We start from the raw sequence: 19468 nt of genomic DNA, 5'->3' as shown, positions 1-19468 counted from the left end.
TAGCATGTAAATAGTGATAGCAAACGTCACTTTTTACAGTATTTTTTAATGTCATTCATCAGATCAAGAAGAGGAGATAGATTTATTGTTGTTCTCTTCTTTCTCTGACATATTTTATTTACATTATTTTATTTTAAAAAGTTCTATTAATGCTTAAATATTTAAATGTAAAAAAAAAAAGGCTTAAGAGATCAGTTAAGACACTCACGTCACTGGCGATGTCTCTGGAGGCTTTGGCTGCGCGGACGGACACGGCGTCGTTGCGCAGGTCGTAGCCCTTCTTCTTAGCGTCCTCATTAGCCTGTTTGTACCTTTTCTGTAAACAAACAACCCCAGAAAACGTCGGAAACATTGAATTCTTCCAGTTATCAATGAAAATAGTGTGGAGCGTGCTGCCATTTTGATTTGTTTTCGTACCAGACTGAAGTTGTAACTGTTGGCTTTGGCGAGAACGACGTCCATGGCGTCGGGCATGACGTGGATCTTCATCTTCTCATTGTCCCAGGCTTCAATGTAGGATTTCTGTAGTCACAGGAAAATAGAAGTCACATATAGATCATAATAATGCAGGTCGTGTTACATTAGCGACTTATCCCGGAGCTGATTCTTTACCTTGTTCATAGTCTGAGCGTTGGCCTTGGCCAGAACCATGGGCATGTCCTCGGTGGTGAGTTTGAAATTGTAGTTGCTTGGATGCTGACGATACTTTCTCTCGCTCAGGACCTCACCGGCTTTTTTCGCCTTCTCCACGTCCAGTGAACCTATAGGCACCCATCCGACACCCTGCATGTACCTCAGGTCGTCCTTGTAAATGGCCTGGAGACAAAGTAAAAGCACAGAGAACACTTCATTTTCCAATAGTAGCCACAAAATAGTATGATGACAGGGTACTGTAATTGGAAGGTAATATTTTGGTAAAAAAATCATCTTATTTCAAATTCAATTTCTAGCTTTATGGTAAAAATAGTGAAGGTGACTCTTCTTCTTCTTAAGAACTGTCCAGAATATTCATTTCAAACATGAACACTCACGTCGCTCTGCAGGTCGTAAGCCTTCCTGGCCTGGACCACGTCATTGGAGTCCGGCAGACAGGTCCACTGGTGCAGGTGAGTCCTGTAGTTGAAGTCGTTGACTTGGATCTGGCATTTCTTGGCCAGCTCCAGCGTCAGCATGTCGGCCGGCAGGTTGTACTTGGTCTTGGACTTGTTGAAGTCCTTCTTATACAGGGCGTCGCTGGCGATCTTGGCCGAGTTGAGGGCCAGCACGAGCAGGGGGTCGTCCTGGACGCAGCGGGCGCCGATGTGGTGACCCACCTGCTTACGGTAACCCGTCTTGTACTTGTACTGAGGACACAGGGACAAAGAAGTGAGGGGATTAAAAACACACGAGTGGAAGAATAAATGTGTGACATTTGATGTTTAAAAAGGTGAGCCCTCACGTCACTGGCGATGTCTCTGGAGGCTCTGGCTGCGAGGATGGACACGGCGTCGTTACGCAGGTCGTAGCCCTTCTTCTTCGCGTCCTCGTGATCCTGTTTGTACCTTTTCTGTAAACACAAACACGACCACAGATTTTTAGGTCTAAAACCTTTTCATTTGCATCTTTTATTATTTATTTATTTATTTACTTCGACTGAATCTAACTAATCTAATCTAATTTTCTAGATTACCATATATTGGATTAAATCAGATCAGTTTAGATGTTTATTTCGTTTTATTCATTTCTAAAAATGCATCATTAATAAGCATTAAAATAAGATAAAAGCAAAAGTATAAAAATATAAAGTAGGAAAAGTAGTAGCAATAATATAACATAATGAAATGTTAATTATTCAAAGCATGTTGCCCATAATTAAATATACATATAATAATAGTGTAAAACAGTTAACTACACTGGAGATTAAATTGATTACCTTATTCTTAATTTCACATATATATGTATATATATATATATATATATATACATATATATACACACACATATATATATACATATACAGTATAAAGAAATGTTAAATTAAATTACATGTATATATATATATATATATATATTATATACACACATTTATATACAGACAGTATATTTATCAATGTCAAAATACTGATTTCAGTGATATCTCCAGCTCTAATCCAGAGTAATCCACACAGGAGAGTTCACATACCAGACTGTAGTTGTAATTGTTGGCTTTGGCGAGGAGAACGTCCATGGCGTCCGGCATGATGTGGATCTTTGTCTTGTCGTTGTCCCAGGCTTCAGTGTACGATTTCTGCACTCACAGACAAATAAACATGACACGATGACATGATGAAGATGTCTGAACCTTCTTCTAAACCATTGTTTAAAGACAACTGTGTACCTTGTTCATAGTCTGAGCGTTGGCCTTGGCCAGAACCATGGGAATGTCTTCAGTGGTGAGTTTGAACTTGTAGTTGCTCGGATGCTGACGATACTTTTGCTCGTTCAGGACCTCACCGGCTTTCTTCGCCTTCTCCACGTCCAGTGAACCTATAGGCACCCAGCCGATACCCTGCATGCACTTCAGGTCGTCCTTGTAAATGGCCTGGAGACAAAGAAAAAGCACTTATATGGTGAAAAGTGGTCCAAAACATTTGAATACAGATAATAAGGCGACAATTTATGTTACAACACTCACATCGCTCTGGAGATCGTAGGCTTTCCTGGCCTGGACCACGTCGTTGGAGTCCGGCAGGCAGGTCCAGCTGTGCAGGTGAGTCCTGTAGTTGAAGTCGTTGACTTGCTTCTGGCATTTCTTGGCCAACTCCAGGATCAGCATGTCCACGGGCAGGTGGAACCTGGTCTTGGACTTGTTGAAGTCCTTCTTGTACAGGGCGTCACTGGCGATCTTGGCCGAGTTCAGAGCCAGCATGAGCAGAGGGTCGTCCTGGACGCAGCGAGCGCCGATGTGGTGACCCACCTGCTTACGGTAACCCGTCTTGTACTTGTACTGCACAAAAAACCCAACAAAACTTGTCAAAACATATTATATCTCTATTAAAACAATAATAATAGTAATAGAAATGCCATTTCAGAGCAGGAATCTAATTATTTTACATCGCTGGCGATGTCTCTGGAAGCCCTGGCTGCAATAACGGAAACGGCATCATTACGCAGGTCGTATCCTTTCTTCTTGGCATCTTCATGTGCCTGCTTGTACATTTTCTGCACAAAAGAGAAGAAAAACATGGAAAACAAAACATTAAAGCCATGTCTGGAAAAATATCATGGTGTATTTATAAAGTTTATAAAGCTCTGGAAACCTCTGATTTTTTTCCTGTTGTTGAGACAAACTTACCAAGCTGTAGTTGGCTTTGTTTGCTTTAGCCAGCAGAATATCAATAGCATCAGGCATGATGTGGACGGTGGTCTTGTCCTTCTCCCAGTCTTTGATGTACGCTTTCTGTAAAGAGATGGTAACGTCAACATTCTTAATTAAAGCAATTCTCATCGGTCACAAGTGTCTTACATCAACAGCATGTGATAAACTCTGAGGAAACCAAGTTTGTGGGTCTTAAATTTAGTTTTACAGACACTTCACACAGTTGTTAGGCTAGAGCATGAGGGGTCAACAGACGCGATTTTAACGTCATCCCAAATCCTTGGAATCTCCTCCCTGAAATCGTTTGATTAAAAACCACAAGTAGCTCTCGGCCATTGTCATTTTGTCAAAGTAGTTCTGACAGGAAAAAATGTTGGAGACCCCTGGTCTAGTCCGTGCTTTCTCAGGATGAAATCATTGAATCCTTTAGTGTGGGGCAGGCTTTGTCCAGGCTTGAGACTGGCACTAGGAGTACAGTACACTAAATTCTGGCTTCACAGCGAAGGATCACGGAACATTGAAAAAAAACATTAAATTACAGATATGGGAGAAACTGCTAAAGAAATACCTTGTTCATAACATCAGCGTTGGCCTTGGCCAGAACCATGGGAATGTCTTCAGTGGTGAGTTTGAACTTGTAGTTGCTCGGATGCTGACGATACTTTTTCTCGTTCAGGGCCTCACCGGCTTTCTTCACCTTCTCCACGTCCAGTGAACCTATAGGCACCCATCCGATACCCTGCATGCACTTCAGGTCCTCCTTGTAAACAGCCTGGAGACAAAGAAAAAGCACTTATACGGTGAAAAGTGGTCCAAAACATTTGAATACATAGAATAAGGCGACAATTTATGTTACAACACTCACATCACTCTGTATGTCATAGGCGTGTCTGGCCTGGACCACGTCGTTGGAGTCTGGCAGGCAGGTCCAGTTGTGCAGGTGAGTCCTGTAGTTGAAGTCGTTGACTTGGATCTGGCATTTCTTGGCCAGTTCTAGGATCAGCATGTCCACGGGCAGGTGGAACCTGGTCTTGGACTTGTTGAAGTCCTTCTTGTACAGGGCGTCACTGGCGATCTTGGCCGAGTTCAGAGCCAGCATGAGCAGAGGGTCGTCCTGGACGCTGCGAGCACCGATGTGGTGACCCACCTGCTTACGGTAACCTGTCTTGTACTTGTACTACAGAAATGAATGTGAAACTCTGGTGAGTCGGTAAACAGGCAGCACAGCATTGAAATGAGAAAGTACTCAAATACTTACATCACTAGCAATAACAGTGGAGGCCTTGGCAGCCTTGACAGCAATAGCATCTGCACCGACATGATGGCCCTTCTTCTTGGCCAGCTCATTGTCCAATTTGTACAGTTTCTGGAAAGAAAGTGAAAAGAAAACCTGAGCATATTCAGAAAAACAACCATCTAAAACCTGAAGGCTTTCTGAAAAATGTGTAAATGTTCACTGAAAACATAATTTCTCAGCTTCTGGAGACACTGAATACATTTGAGCGCATAAAACTTACAGAAACATTTAAAAAAAAAAGAGACAGAACTAAACATAAAATGTAATTTCCAGTCAAACAAAGTTTTGTGACAATCATTACTATTTTACTGTTACACGCTACATGCTTAACAGTATTAGCTTCTTCTGGTACTGCTTGGCTACTGTGACCTGAGCTAAGTGCTGCTGCTACTGCTCATAATGAGTGCTATGGGTTTTGTCAAAATGTCAAGATATGTTTTTTTGTCGAGTTTATCAAATTTCCAATGTCTTCACTACGACCTTTAAACCAGGAAGTTACTTTGTAACTGTGTTTCCCTGTAGCACGCTAGCTGCTAATCACACAAGCTATGTGCCAATGTCCACATAAAGGGGCAAACTTCTTGATCTATTTTACTTTTTTACTGCATTTTAGGGTACTATATAATAAATAAAAAAGCCTAACCCTAAAAAAGCATATAAAAGGTATTTAACCAGGAATTAAAAATCTCTTTCGCAAGAGTGTCCTGGCTATTGATGACTGTATTCCACATGTGTAAATTACTCAAAATGAAAGCATATAACTTTTGACTTTTATTATTATTTCATCATTATTATGAACACTGATGTTTTATGGTGCACTCAGATGGCACAGTTGGTCTATTGTGTAGAAATTTAGTCTTGCACAAACTGTGAATGACAGGACCACCAGGGGGGTGTATAAAACAGGATCAAGCTTGGTTTTAGCTCAACATCAAGACAATGGAGTATAAATATGTCTTAAATGTGTGTAAGATACAAAAGACTGCCTATATTTTGAAAGAACTTATTTACTGACCTGATGTTTGAAAGCGTACCGTCTTTAATTTCAGTGCCTAAAAAGTTCATACAGTGCTCTTTATTCTTTTTAAGGTATTTAATGAAGGAATGACGACGTACCTCACTGAAGTTTTTCTTGTTGTCTCTGGCCAAAACGATGCCCATTGCATCAGGCATGATGTGGATTGAAGTCTTGTCTGCGTCCCAGGCTTTGGTGTAAGATTGCTAAAAAATACAAATTACAATAATTACTATAAAGTTCAACGCTGTAAATTTTTATGTAGAGTCTTGTCCAGTACCTTGTCCATGATGTGGTTGTTGGCAGTGGCCAGGACCAGATCCATGGAGTGCATGTCCTTGGTGAATTTCAGGTTGTATGGATGCTGGCGGTACCGATGCTCACTGAGGATCTGACCACCTATTTTTGCTTTCTCAACATCCAACGAACCAATGGGGACCCATCCGATTCCTTTCATGTAGGTGTCATAATCGCTCTTGTACTGATTCTGAGCAGGGATGTGAAGAGAAATGACACTCCATTTACGATAAGGTTCAACTAAATTCAACAATGGAAACATTCACAATCTTCCCACTCTTTACTTACATCACTGGCGATGAACTGCATGTTACGAGCCAGTTGCAGGTTCATGGCGTCCGGCAGCATGGTGCAGTGGGTGATAAGCTTCTTGTATCCAGTCATAGTCTGAACAGCAGAGGCCTGCTTGGCGTGGACCACACTCACCATGTCCACCGGGGTGTGGTACTTCAGCTTGGACTTGTGGTAGTCCTTCTTGTAGTTCTTGTCGCTCTGGATCTTGGCCACCTGCATGTAGTGAACCAGCAGAGGATCGTCCTGGATGCTGCGGAAGCCAACGTGGTGGCCTCTGGCCTTCTCGTAAGCCAACTTGTACTTGTACTGTGAGAGTAAAACGGAGAGTTCGTCACTCACAGAAACTCTGTTGAAACACAGCAGCTACAATGTCAATGTTCATTCTTCTACAAGAACAACTTACATCGCTGGCAATAGTGGTACCAGACTTGGCGGCAAGAATTGAGACGGCGTCTGCTTTGAGGTTGTAGCCCTTGTTTGCCATCTCCACCACACCGGCTTTGTAGAGTTTCTGTAAAAATGAAGAGTGAAATTTAGTGGTTTAGTGGTTAGAGTGGTCGCCCCTCAAGTGGGAGGTCTTTCCTAACAAAGACGACTCAGCATTACGGGACAGGAGGGAGGAGGTGTTCTGTGATGTACCAGCATCACATCCAGGGATGAATAGAAATAATCCTGGGTGCATTGTGCCGCGTAAACCCAAGTAAAGCAACAGTGGGATGCTTAGTCATACAACCACGACATAGAGGATAAATACTTGATTTTAAAGTTTAAGTCCCCTTACATTGCTCATAGTGAGGGCATTAGCCTTGGCCAGGACAATCTCGGGAGAGTCTGGCATGATGTGGACTGTCGTTTTGTCCTTCTCCCAAGCTGCAGTGTAGGCTTTCTGTAAAAACAGACAAACAAATTAATAACAGCAGCAAGGAGCAGGGTTTTAATAATTGTACATGGTCCTGAAGATCAGGGAGCAGTTAAACAGACAGCACCTTGTTCATGATCTTGTTGTTGGCAGTAGCCAGAGTCAAGTCCATGGAGTCCATCAGCTTGCTGGACTTGAAGGTGGCTGGATGAGTGCGGTACTTGTGTTCGCTCAGAATCTGACCGCCTAATTTGGCAGTCTCGACCCCGATTGAGCCAATGGGAACCCATCCAATGCCTCTGATGTAGTTGTTCCACTCAGACTTGTAATCACACTGACAAAAGTGAGACCACAAGGTTAGGATATGATGCACGTTGTCTCTGAAGTCGACACAGAAGACTTTATCTTCAAGACTGTAGATACAGGGAAAATTGACCTCTTGACCAAGAGGTTTCTTCACTCCTGTCATCCCTCAATGACAGAACTGAAGAAATTCAAGCAAATCCAGTTTCCTGTTCCTACACTCTTGAAGATACAATGACCAAGATGACAAAGAACCCTTCAAAAACAGGAATGGTTGCACTTAAAATGGAATACCTCTGATCATTAAATAAAAATGGTTCCACTCACGTCACTGGCGTGGATGTTCATGTTGCGACAGCGCTGCAGATGCAGGTTGTCAGGCAGGAGCATGTAGCTGTGAGGGACCTTCTTGTATCCAGTCATAGTCTGAACAGCAGAGGCCTGCTTGGCCTGGACCACACTCAGCATGTCCACTGGGGTGTGGTACTTCAGCTTGGACTTGTGGTAGTCCTTCTTGTAGTTTCCGTCGCTCTGAATCTTGGCCACATGCATGTAGTGAACCAGCAGAGGATCATCCTGGAGGCTGCGGAAGCCGACGTGGTGGCCTCTGGCCTTCTCGTAAGCCAACTTGTACTTGTACTGCAAGAGACAACGAAAACGTATTTACCATTTTTGACAAGGTAGCTATCGTTATTTAGTACACAAGTACAGAGGGACATGGTCAAACTTACGTTACTGGCAATATTAGTGGCAGATCTGGCAGCCAGAACTGAGATGGCATCTTCTTTGAGGTGGTGGCCCTTGTTGGCCATCTCCACCAGGCCAGCTTTATAAAGTTTCTGTGGAAAAACATGAATCCCAATGGAATAAACAACATTAATTAAATTAAAGTCAGAACAAATACATTTTGTAATGGAAATGAATGCTTTACATTGCTCATAGTGAGGGCATTAGCCTTGGCCAGGACGATCTCGGGAGAGTCTGGCATGACGTGGACTGTCGTTTTGTCCTTCTCCCAAGCTGCAGTGTAGGCTTTCTGTAAAAACAGACAACATAAAAACAAATTAATAACAGCAGCAAGGAGCAGGGTTTTAATAATTGTACATGGTCCTGAAGATCAGGGAGCAGTTAAACAGACAGCACCTTGTTCATGATCTTGTTGTTGGCAGTAGCCAGAGTCAAGTCCATGGAGTCCATCAGCTTGCTGGACTTGAAGGTGGCTGGATGAGTGCGGTACTTGTGTTCGCTCAGAATCTGACCGCCTAATTTGGCAGTCTCGACCCCGATTGAGCCAATGGGAACCCATCCAATGCCTCTGATGTAGTTGTTCCACTCAGACTTGTAATCACACTGACAAAAGTGAGACCACAAGGTTAGGATATGATGCACATTGTCTCTGAAGTCGACACGGAAGACTTGATCTTCAAGAGTATAGAGACAGGGAATACAGACTTTGACCTCTCAGCCAAGAGGTTTCTTCACTTCAACATCCCTCGATGACAGAACTGAAGAAACTCAAGCAAGTCCAGTTTCCTGTTCCTACACTCTTGAAGATGACCAAGAACCCTTCAAAAACATGAATGGTACCACTGGTTGGTAATCATTCTAAAATGCTTCTACTCACGTCACTGGCGTGGATGTTCATGTTGCGACAGCGCTGCAGGTGCAGGTTGTCGGGCAGGAGCATGTAGCTGTGAGGGACCTTCTTGTATCCAGTCATCGTCTGAACAGCAGAGGCCTGCTTGGCCTGGACCACACTCAGCATGTCCACTGGGGTGTGGTACTTCAGCTTGGACTTGTGGTAGTCCTTCTTGTAGTTCCCGTCGCTCTGAATCTTGGCCACATGCATGTAGTGAACCAGCAGAGGATCGTCCTGGAGGCTGCGGAAGCCGACGTGGTGGCCTCTGGCCTTCTCATACTCTTTCTTGTACTGGACCTAAAAGTAGAAGATACGAGAGAGAGTTCAAGCAACATGGGAGACATTACGTTGTTGACTTTTCAGTGTTTTGGGTAAATGTAGGATTTTTTCCGCACGTTGCTGGCAATATGTCTGCCGTGCTTGGCGTGCAGGACAGAAATAGCATCGGGCTTCATGTCGTATCCTTTGGCAATATGCTCCAGCCACTGGTGCTTGTAGTGGCTCTGTAGACACAAAGCAAAAGTGTGAGGTACATGAATTTTCAGGCAAGTCCTAGTCCTCTGACAGTGTTGAGTAGCTACGTGATACTCTGTAATATTATTACTTTATCCCCAAATGAGTCATATAAGGGATTACAACCTACAAAATGGTTGTGATATTGTAATTACTAAGCAAAATAAATATTATGTATATCACTTTTTGGTTGTATTAACAACAATAATATCGTAATATGACAAGAAATGTAATTTGATACCAAGTAACTACTTGATCAACATTAACATTGATATTTAATAAAAAATATTGTGCTCTGACCTCGCTGAGGGTTTGGGCATTGAATTTAGCCTGGAGGAACTCGGGACTGTCAGCAGGCAGATGATAAGTGTGCAAAAACTTCTCACCAGAGGCCTTGTATGCAGTCTGGAGAGGAAAGGGAAAACAACAGATAAGGATATTTTCAATAATACATCAATTTAAATTTAAAAAAAAAAAAAGACTCTCTCTCTCTCTATACATATATATATATATATATATATATATATATATATATATATATATATATATATACATATATATATGTATATGTGTAAATATGTATATATATATATATGTGTAAATATGTATAGATTCTTACGTTGTTCATCTGCTTTGAGTTGCTCAGAGCCAGAACCATGTTCATGGCGTCTGTCTTGCTGGTGAATTTAAAAGTACTGGGATGTTTGCGGTAGTTCTGTTCGTCCATGGCAGCGGTAGCAGCCTTAGCATTCTCAACATCCACGGAACCAATGGGAACCCAACCTATTCCTCTGCAATAGTTGGTGTAATCGGACTTGTAGTTATTCTGTAGGGAAATAAAGAAGAAAAAAAAACATATTTCAAGATCATATATTACATACACTAAAATATGGTTAGGGTTATCCAAAAAATGTAAATTGCCCATTAAAGTAATCTGGAATATGTATTATCAGTTCAACCACCTTGAGTTTTGTTACAGCATAGGTGAAATTTAAAAAGTGAACACCTACATCACTCTGAATGTCCATCATGTTGCGACAGCGTTGCAGGTGCAGATTGTCGGGCAGGAGCATGTAGCTGTGAGGGACCTTTTTGTATCCAGTCATCGTCTGAACAGCAGAGGCGTGCTTGGCCTGGACCACACTCAGCATGTCCACCGGGGTGTGGTACTTCAGCTTAGCCTTGTGGTAGTCCTTCTTGTAGTTCCCATCGCTCTGAATCTTGGCAACATGCATGTAGTGAACCAGCAGAGGATCGTCCTGGAGGCTGCGGAAGCCGACGTGGCGGCCTCTGGCCTTCTCGTAAGCCAACTTGTACTTGTACTGCATAAAAGAAAACATATTGTTAAATAAAACATTTTTTACAATGGCTTTGACACTAAGCCTTGATTTAATTTTACAATATCTAAAATGTACAATTTCTGCATTCATATTTTTAAGGAAACACCATTAGTTTCACTGTTTAGCTCAGGACCAAAGTGAGGCTTCTCACTGTTCCCACAACCATTAGATATTGTAGTACAGAATAAGGACCAGTAGAGGGAGTACTACAGATGCTGGGATTCATTTTACAGTCATGTAAATCACAACGTAGGTTAACTTTACTGTAAACAAAAGCAACAATTAGCTATGAAAACACATGTAAATATGAAAACAAATTGTTAGTAGTCATTTTTAATAACATAATCATAACTTACATTGCTGGCAATGTCTCTGGACTGTCTTGCTGCAACAATAGGAATAGCATCTTCCTTCACGTGATGTCCTTTGAGCAGATCCTGACGATGTTCATATTTGTAGTAATTCTGAAGAGAAAGTATTGAATTGAAAGAATTGATAGTTTTATATTCCAGTTCTGTCTGTTTTTATGTGAATTTTGTATATACAGCGAAACTGCGACCAAACCTGGCTGATGTTGACAGCATTGTATTTGGCCTGCATCAGTTCGGGGACATCAACAGGGAGATGGTAGGTGTGCATGAACTTCTCTCCACTGGATTTATACTCTTTCTGTAGAGTTACATAGAAAAAATGTAGGTTTACATCCATTTTCAAAAGTAACTCGTACACCAAAGTGATGAGATATATTTATTATCGAAGAGCAAATGTAAAGATTATTCTGTTTCCTTTATCTCACCATGTCCATGATCTTGGAATTGGTCTTGGCTAGCTCCATGCTCATGGAGTCAGTGGGACTGGTGAATTTCAGGGTGCTCGGGTGCTGACGGTACTTTCTCTCATCCAGAGCTGCACCTGCCGTTTTGGCCTTTTCCACATCCAGGGAACCGATGGGAACCCAGCCAATTCCCTTGCATGTGGTCTCGTAATCCAGTTTATAGTTGTACTGAAATAGTACAGGTGAGGGAAAACATTAACATTTTAACACCTACTGGTTTAACAAGTAAACACAAGAAATTTGGTAAATATGATGATAAATAGTACAAAAAAACACATTATTTTCATGTTGGGGATGGAAAAATTTAGTTTATAATGGGATTCAAATGGGTACATTTTTGTCTTTAAGGTTGTGAGTGTGAGTATTTTTTACACAGTGCATTTTAGACATAAAGGACCATTAGTCCATAAAGGGACCATAAAGGAACATCGGTCGAAACTTTATTTTAAATAAATAAATATTTTCATGAGGTATCATTGAGGGTAATAATAAGAAAAACTAAATATTTAAGTGTTAAAAAAGCTGTTATATTGGTCAAATTAAACCAGACACTGGAGAAAGAAAAAAAATAAAAGAGAGACTCACATCACTGGCGTTGTAGTTCATGTTGCGAGCCAGTTGCAGACCCATAGCGTCAGGCAGGAGGAAGTATTTGTGGTGGTGCTGCTTGTATCCAGCGCAGGTCTGCACCGTTGAGGCGTGTTTGGCGTGAGCCAGACTCACCATGTCCACTGGGGTGTGGTACTTCAGCTTGGCCTTGTGGTAGTCCTTCTTGTAGTTCTTCTCACTCTGCATCTTGGCCACATGCATGTAGTGAACCAGCAGAGGATCGTCCTGGAGGCTGCGGAAGCCGACGTGGTGGCCTCTGGCCTTCTCGTAGGCCTTTTTGTATTGCACCTACAAGTTAAAGAGAATGAAGCATCTCTGGTTATTGAGCGAATTCAATCAGCATTGGAAGAATTTTTGTTTATCAGTATGTCTGGTTTACATGGAAGTTAAAATGATGACTTTGTGGCGGCGCTGTTTGTAAAGTGGCTCATGCTGAATTTAATAATGTTTTACCACATTTACCCCCAAACAATGACAAAATTGTATATTAAAAAAGCAATATTTTCAAAATTAAAAGACATAGAATAATAATCTGAATAGAAATTAAATGGTGCAAGTTTATTTTATAAATGATTCCGTTTATTTCAGTAATTTTAACAAAATCTTAAGAAATATTTGCAGATTTAAAAATAAATAAAAAGTATAAATATAAATCAAACAAAATATACTAAAGTTACTATGTAAAATGGTAAATCTATATTTAAATCTAAATACTAAATTTAAATGTTTAAATCCAAATGTTACATTTAAATGTTTAAATCTAAATGTTAAATGCTAGATTATTATTAGATTAGAAATTTCAAAAAAGAACCAAGTTTGGTATAATTTCAATACAGATTATGATTTTATGTATTTTAAGTTTGAAAACATTTCTATATTAAAACATTAAAATCGATTTTTAATAAACAATTTTGCTTGGAGTTAGCTGTGGAAATGTATTAAATGTCAAAATATTGAAGTTAAATTCAATATGAGCAACTTGACAAATGGCTTTTCATCAAACTCACGTCACTCGCGGCGTGTCTGGCGGCTTTAGCGGCAATCACGGAGATGGCGTCAGGCTTCAGGTCGTAACCTTTAGCGATAGTTTCCTCCCAGGCGTGCTTGTAGTTGCTCTGAAATGAGAACAAGAAAAATATAAACACTGACTTCACATTCTTAAGGGTGAAATGAAAGATGAATTCATTTGTAATATAAACGTGATGAGTCAGTGTTCACGTGCAGCACCTTGCTGATGTTGTAGGAGTTGCATTTGGCCTGAAGGAGCTCAGGTGTATCGGGAGGCAGAGAGTATTTCTGATGAATCTCCTCCAAACCGCTCTTATAAAACAGCTGTTTCATGACAGAAGGGAACAAAAGCAGAAGTCACATACATTGTTCTGAGATCACAGTAGAGAGATAACCACAGTGTGGACAGTGTCAGACATGTAGGACTCACGTCGCTCCTCTGCAGCTGGTTGACTTTGCACTGCAGCATGACGGGGTGATCGTCAATCGATGTGAAGCGGATCGTGTCTGGATGTTGTCTGTATTTTTTCTGTAGGAAAAATGGCAATTAATTAACACATTATAGGTAGGTAGGGAGACATGTATATATGTATGTAGGTAAGTAGGTATGTAAAAAGGAGGATGGGTAGTTAAGTAGAAAGGTGTATAGGCAGGTACTAAAGTAGGTAGGAAGAAAGGTGGATAGGTAGGCAGGTAGGTAGAAAAGAGGATGGGTAAATAGTTAAGTAGGTAGACAGGCAAGCAGGCAGGTAGGTAGGTAGGTAGGAAGGAAGGCAGGTACAGCATGTACGTAGGTAGGTAGAGAAGAGCATCGTTAGATAGGTGGGTAGGTAGCTAGCTAGTTACAGTAGGTATGTATGTAGACAGGCAGGAAGGCAGGTGAGTAGGAAATAAGGATGGGTAGGTAGGTAGGTACGTAGGATCTCGGTCGCTAGCTGGGTAGAGAAGAGGATGGTTAGATAGATAGGTAGCTAGCTAGCTAGGTATGTAAGTAGGAAATAAGGAAGGGTGGGTAGGTAGGTAGGTAGGTAGGTAGGTAGGTGCTGCGTTCATACCTCACTCAGAATCTCTCCTGCTTTCTTCACCTTCTCCACCTCCAAGGAACCGAAGGGGACCCAAGAGGAACCTTTGGTGTAGGCGTTGTAGTCGGCCTTGTACTCATTCTGTGATGGAGAAAATGCATGAATGATCTCTTTAGAAAAGATCCAAGGTAAGGTATGTGTGGATGACTCACGTCACTCTGGATGATGTTGGCTTTCTTGGCCAGGTCCAGCAGAACACTGTCGTGGGGGAGGAAGAAGTTGGGGCTGATCTTCCTGTATCCGGCCATGCTGGCGATGGCCTGGGATTTTTTAGCCAAGGTGACGGAGACCATATCCAGTGGTGTGTGGTACTTGGTCTTCACCTTTTCATAATCCTTCTTATATTCACGCTGTGGGAAGAAGGTTTTACATTATAAAAATAGTAAAAAAGGCTTTAAAGGAGATTAAACAGACGATCGGTTCCCAGGGAACAGGGCCGCAGACCGATATTGGGCCTCTGGCTGGCCTGAAACGGGCCATGAAGACCAGCAGAAAGCAGGTTTGCTTTAAAACAAAAGTTTTTTTGTTTTAAAGCAAAAGTTTTTTGAAAAGTCACAAAAGTTGCAAATGAATTTATTATGTACAGTCAAAAAGGTTGGGAACCCCCGCCGTTAAATGTACAAAACAGAATTAAAATACATCAAACAGAAGTCTTATTTCCAGTAACTTAAACAGAAGCTAATGACTTACATCACTCTGGATTTTGGCCACGTGAACAGAGTGTAAGATCTTGGGGTCGTCGTTGATGCTCAGGGCTCCCACCATCTTCCCCTTGTTCTTCTCGTGCTCCTTTTTATATTTAACCTGTAAAAAAAAGAACAAATTGTTATCCATAACTAGATTAAATTTTATACCTTACCAAAATGAAAAAACGTAGTCGCACACTTACATCACTGGCGATGTTGGTGTGAGCACGAGCTGCGAGGATCGAGATGGCGTCGCCCTTAACCTCAAACTTTTTCGCCTTGTCTTTCTCCCAATTGTATTTATAACAGTTCTGCAAGAAGAAGAAAAAACAATGATATTCAGGATGATTTCTGTAAAAAAAACAAAGAAGAAAAAGAAACAGTTGACTGTGAGTGATGAGTGTGAACGTGTACTTACATCACTGAGGTTAAATGCGTTTGCTCTGGACTGGAGGAAGAAGGGGTAGTCTGGGGGCAAACTGTACTTGACCTTTGACTCCTCATACTTTGCCTTGTAGTTCAACTGTGGAACAAACAAATAAAGTTTACATTTTTCAAAGTGTCATGCACCGATTTGTGTCCACATGGACGTACAAGACACAACAAAACATAACAGTGAAGAGCAGGATCGGATGATTTGGGGGAAAATATCTGGTTGGGATTTATTTCTGAAAAATATTATATTTTTGATTTGGGATAAATAATATTCCATGCATGTTATTTAAACCATATTCACAGAAATCTTCAGTTCGGGGACCCAAAAAAAAAATCTCCTGTTACCCATCTGTGGGTCCTGACCCAGACTTTGCGAACCACTGCATCACAGTACAGTAGCAAGATTTAAATCATGGTAATAACCTATATCTAGATAATATCAAGGTAACACCATTCTATTTCCAATGTAATTTCTAGCTAGATAATAACAGTGGTAATAAGGAGATAATATTATAGTAATACCGTGTTATTGACAAAGCAATATTGAGATAATTGCTTGATAATGGTATTTAGTATAGTATACGTATTGAGGCGTGACTATTATCAATCTTAGCAAGTTAGGTTCAGATTGGACCTTGTATAGTGGAGTTAACAATTTTTTGTTTTTGGCAAGTCATGAGGCCATGACGCCCCCTAGTGCCTGCATGGTGTAACATTAAGTAGAGTTTTTGGTAACTTTTAATCCTTATCTTGTCCAGACTGACATCATCAAATTTGAAGTTGATCACAGTTAAGGTGAAGTTATGACAGTTTTTGGCGAGTCATGAGAAAATGCACCAACTTTGACGCCCCCTAGTGCCTGCATGGTGTGACATTAAGTGATCATTCTGGTAACTTTTTATCCTTATCCTGTCCAGACTGACATCATCAAATTTGAAACTGATCGCAGTAAAGCTAAGTAAAGAGGATGTTTGTTTAATTTCCACATGTGTCAAAATTGCTTATTGATACAAAATGGCCATCTTCCTGTTGGATTTATCACCTAAATCTGACACTGGAGGGCAGCAGTGAACCAGCTGGCCTCTCTCGCTCTCTCTCTGTGAGACACATTTTGACTTGTCCCCTTCCTTCCATGGCCCCCCTCTGTGATCACAGGGTTTATTCTGGGCCAAAGTGAATGCTTTGCTGCTATTTATACAACAGAGAGACAGCTCTCCAGTTTCCATGGTGCCCACAGAGAGAGAGAGAGGGAGAGAGAGAAAGGGAGAGACAGCTGGACTCCATGGTTGATCTGCATGTCTGTGAGTATTTGATCTGGTGCGTGAGCTAATGATTGTAGCAGGAAAATATGTTCACACCACACAGCCTGTACGATTTTTAACCAACAAAGTCTTCAAAATTACATCAATAATATGTGGGGTTTTTGAGATGTTGAAATGCTGAAAATGTTTTATAATATAATTAGGACTTTTTATTTTGTTTATACGAAACAAAGTTCCATTTAAGAAGGACGTAGAGGGCAGTCAATAAAACATAAATTACACTATTATGATATAAAACTCATATAATGCAGTCCTTTAACTGCAATGGAATGGAATTAGCCGTGTTTGTTTGCTATTGTTGAACTGTGGAGTGAAAATATGAATACATATTTTCTGTTAAAGTGTTATTAATTTATGCGTTTAAATATGTTGCTGTTTCTTTGGCCCATATGATAAAATATAATTGTAGTTAAAAAATAATTTTATATTTTTTGGTTTGTGGACGAAACAAGACATTTGGGAACATCATTACTTCCAGATTTGGGAAAGACATATTGACATTTTCCAACATTTTCTGACATTTTATGAACCAAACGATTACAAAATGAATTGCAGCCCTAAGTGAGATTACAGTGAGTTTTCATGCAAAGACAAAGCGGCGATTTGGTCAAATTTGTTTTACGTACGTCACTGAGCTGCTGGGCGTTGATAGCGGCTTGAACCTGAACTGGAGAATCCACCACCTGTGTAAATTTCACTTTGTCCGGATGTTGTCGGTAAACTTTCTGTAAACCGGAACATTAAAAAAAAGAAAAAGGGTTCACGACATAGATAAGGTGAAATGACTCTACTTTAAAATGATGAATGTTTTATGAAGCAGGGAACACTCACATCACTACAGCCTTGAAGCTTCTTCGTAGCTTCATATTCAGGCGTAACCGTTTGAGGGAAGAAGCATCTCGTTTTCATGTCTTCATAGTCGGATTTATATTGTTGCTGCAAGATAAATAAAATGGAATAATTGTGAGGAACAAATGCACTAAAACTGTTTTTATGAGTGCAAATAAAAGCTGAGGTATTATCTTACCTCGTTCTTCATCTGCTCGACCTGCTGACAGTGGAGCATGTAGACGTCCTCATAACTGCCAATGTAGTGGCCCTTCACCTCCCTATTATACTTATCTTTGTAATGCATCTGCAAAAGGAAAAAACATACAAATACAATTTTGTCTTTTCATAGGGAGAAATTATAATTAATAATTGATTTTGAGGAGTAAAACAAATCTTACGTCAGTGAACTTTTTAAGTACGGAGTCCATCTGAAACTTGGGCGTGTCACAGTAGTTGATACTAAAACCCCGGGATTTCTCATAGTTTTTCTTATATACTTTCTGTAAAGAACAGGAAAAAGAAGCGGTGAAGTTGGAGAAAAACATGAATAGGTAACATAATATAAGAATAATTGTTAAATCAACAAACAAAACACCATCATTTCCATTTAAAAATCAGCTACAATACAAAGGAGAATTTGTCTGGCAAGCAGATTACTGTACAGACACCTACATCACTGAGGATAGTTCCGGCGTAACGTAGTTGTCTGAGGAGAGGATTATCAGTGGCCGGGAGCGTGTTGTAGTCAGACTGCGCTTTGGATTTCTCGTATTCCTTCTTGTATTGGACCTGGAAACAGAAATAAAGATAAAAAAAAATGTCAAAAAATAAAGATACAGACAGATCTTTGTTGTCATTATACAAGCATACTGACATGAGGAAGTGCCCTATCTGGTGAAATATTTCCTCATTTTAAGGAACACTACAGTCTGAATGTGGTTAGATCTACTGGCTCGTACGGGCAAAATTTGTTTTCACACTATTGGTAGATTCTGTTTCTCAAAACAAGAACATTTAAATGTATGGCTTGTTTTGGCAGTGTATGTGTGGTGGGTGGACTGTTTGATCAGAGACAGTGATCTAAATGTAGCTGTCTCCATCATTCAGCACAGGTGTGTGGGCACAGACTGCACTGTGCTGAATCACTCTCTATCTCTGAGACTCAGGTCAACTCTCTGTCGTGTCTTCCACATGACACAGTGTCTATAAAAGTCCTCTGACGACTAAAAACTGGCACCACACAGAATAAGATGTAACCATGAGAAGAAAAACCCTGAATGAAGAACTAAGTATCTTCTCATTATAATCCTTACACAATTTTCTTTGGGGATTAATAATGTCATCCATCCTTTACCTACCTACCTACCTACCAACCAACCATTCCACCCAACTACCTACCTACTTACATATAGACCTACCTACCGATGTATGTATACACCTACCTACCAACCTTTCTACCCATCTAGCTACAAATACACCTACCAACGTATCAACCTTTATATCTTTCTACCTACCTTTTCTCCCCAACTACCTACCTGCCAAATACCAACCAACGACCTACCAACTTACCAACGTACCTACCCACCTAAAAACATTGACCTACTTACCAGCCTTCCTACCTTGTTAGCTGAAAGTTCTATCTATCTATCTATCTATCTGAAGGAACTTGGTTTATTTTGTTCTTTTTTTTATTTATTTCCATTTTTCCTCATTTTGACTCAGAAAAACAGTGAAATAAACAATATACATGTAAAGAAAAAGAAGAC

The 19468-nt window shown here is 40.6% G+C and overlaps 1 protein-coding gene across 1 annotated transcript in view; it reads right to left on the bottom strand.

Moving 5' to 3' along the window:
• The window catches only part of neb (nebulin), a 78647-nt gene that overhangs the window by 49171 nt on the left and 10008 nt on the right, over positions 1–19468 (bottom strand). Inside the window, exons 12-56 of the mRNA XM_044018075.1 lie at positions 18375–18491; positions 18101–18202; positions 17899–18006; positions 17703–17807; positions 17498–17596; positions 15533–15637; positions 15318–15425; positions 15119–15232; positions 14581–14778; positions 14402–14509; positions 13777–13875; positions 13566–13670; positions 13346–13453; positions 12315–12626; positions 11691–11897; positions 11459–11563; positions 11251–11358; positions 10565–10876; positions 10174–10380; positions 9855–9959; positions 9437–9544; positions 9027–9338; positions 8546–8752; positions 8334–8438; positions 8134–8241; positions 7730–8041; positions 7227–7433; positions 7022–7126; positions 6644–6751; positions 6235–6546; positions 5930–6136; positions 5751–5855; positions 4596–4703; positions 4203–4514; positions 3906–4109; positions 3314–3418; positions 3073–3180; positions 2654–2965; positions 2357–2560; positions 2162–2266; positions 1439–1546; positions 1032–1343; positions 613–816; positions 418–522; positions 209–316 (exon numbers count right to left, since the gene is read on the bottom strand). Coding sequence (XP_043874010.1) covers positions 209–316; positions 418–522; positions 613–816; positions 1032–1343; positions 1439–1546; positions 2162–2266; positions 2357–2560; positions 2654–2965; positions 3073–3180; positions 3314–3418; positions 3906–4109; positions 4203–4514; positions 4596–4703; positions 5751–5855; positions 5930–6136; positions 6235–6546; positions 6644–6751; positions 7022–7126; positions 7227–7433; positions 7730–8041; positions 8134–8241; positions 8334–8438; positions 8546–8752; positions 9027–9338; positions 9437–9544; positions 9855–9959; positions 10174–10380; positions 10565–10876; positions 11251–11358; positions 11459–11563; positions 11691–11897; positions 12315–12626; positions 13346–13453; positions 13566–13670; positions 13777–13875; positions 14402–14509; positions 14581–14778; positions 15119–15232; positions 15318–15425; positions 15533–15637; positions 17498–17596; positions 17703–17807; positions 17899–18006; positions 18101–18202; positions 18375–18491 — 7323 coding nt within the window. The remainder of the gene's footprint in view (positions 1–208; positions 317–417; positions 523–612; positions 817–1031; positions 1344–1438; positions 1547–2161; positions 2267–2356; positions 2561–2653; positions 2966–3072; positions 3181–3313; positions 3419–3905; positions 4110–4202; positions 4515–4595; positions 4704–5750; positions 5856–5929; positions 6137–6234; positions 6547–6643; positions 6752–7021; positions 7127–7226; positions 7434–7729; positions 8042–8133; positions 8242–8333; positions 8439–8545; positions 8753–9026; positions 9339–9436; positions 9545–9854; positions 9960–10173; positions 10381–10564; positions 10877–11250; positions 11359–11458; positions 11564–11690; positions 11898–12314; positions 12627–13345; positions 13454–13565; positions 13671–13776; positions 13876–14401; positions 14510–14580; positions 14779–15118; positions 15233–15317; positions 15426–15532; positions 15638–17497; positions 17597–17702; positions 17808–17898; positions 18007–18100; positions 18203–18374; positions 18492–19468) is intronic.

This window comes from Solea senegalensis, linkage group LG2, assembly GCF_019176455.1.
Source record: "Solea senegalensis isolate Sse05_10M linkage group LG2, IFAPA_SoseM_1, whole genome shotgun sequence".
Taxonomy (NCBI): domain Eukaryota; kingdom Metazoa; phylum Chordata; class Actinopteri; order Pleuronectiformes; family Soleidae; genus Solea; species Solea senegalensis.
This window is presented reverse-complemented; position numbering and strand designations above follow the sequence as displayed.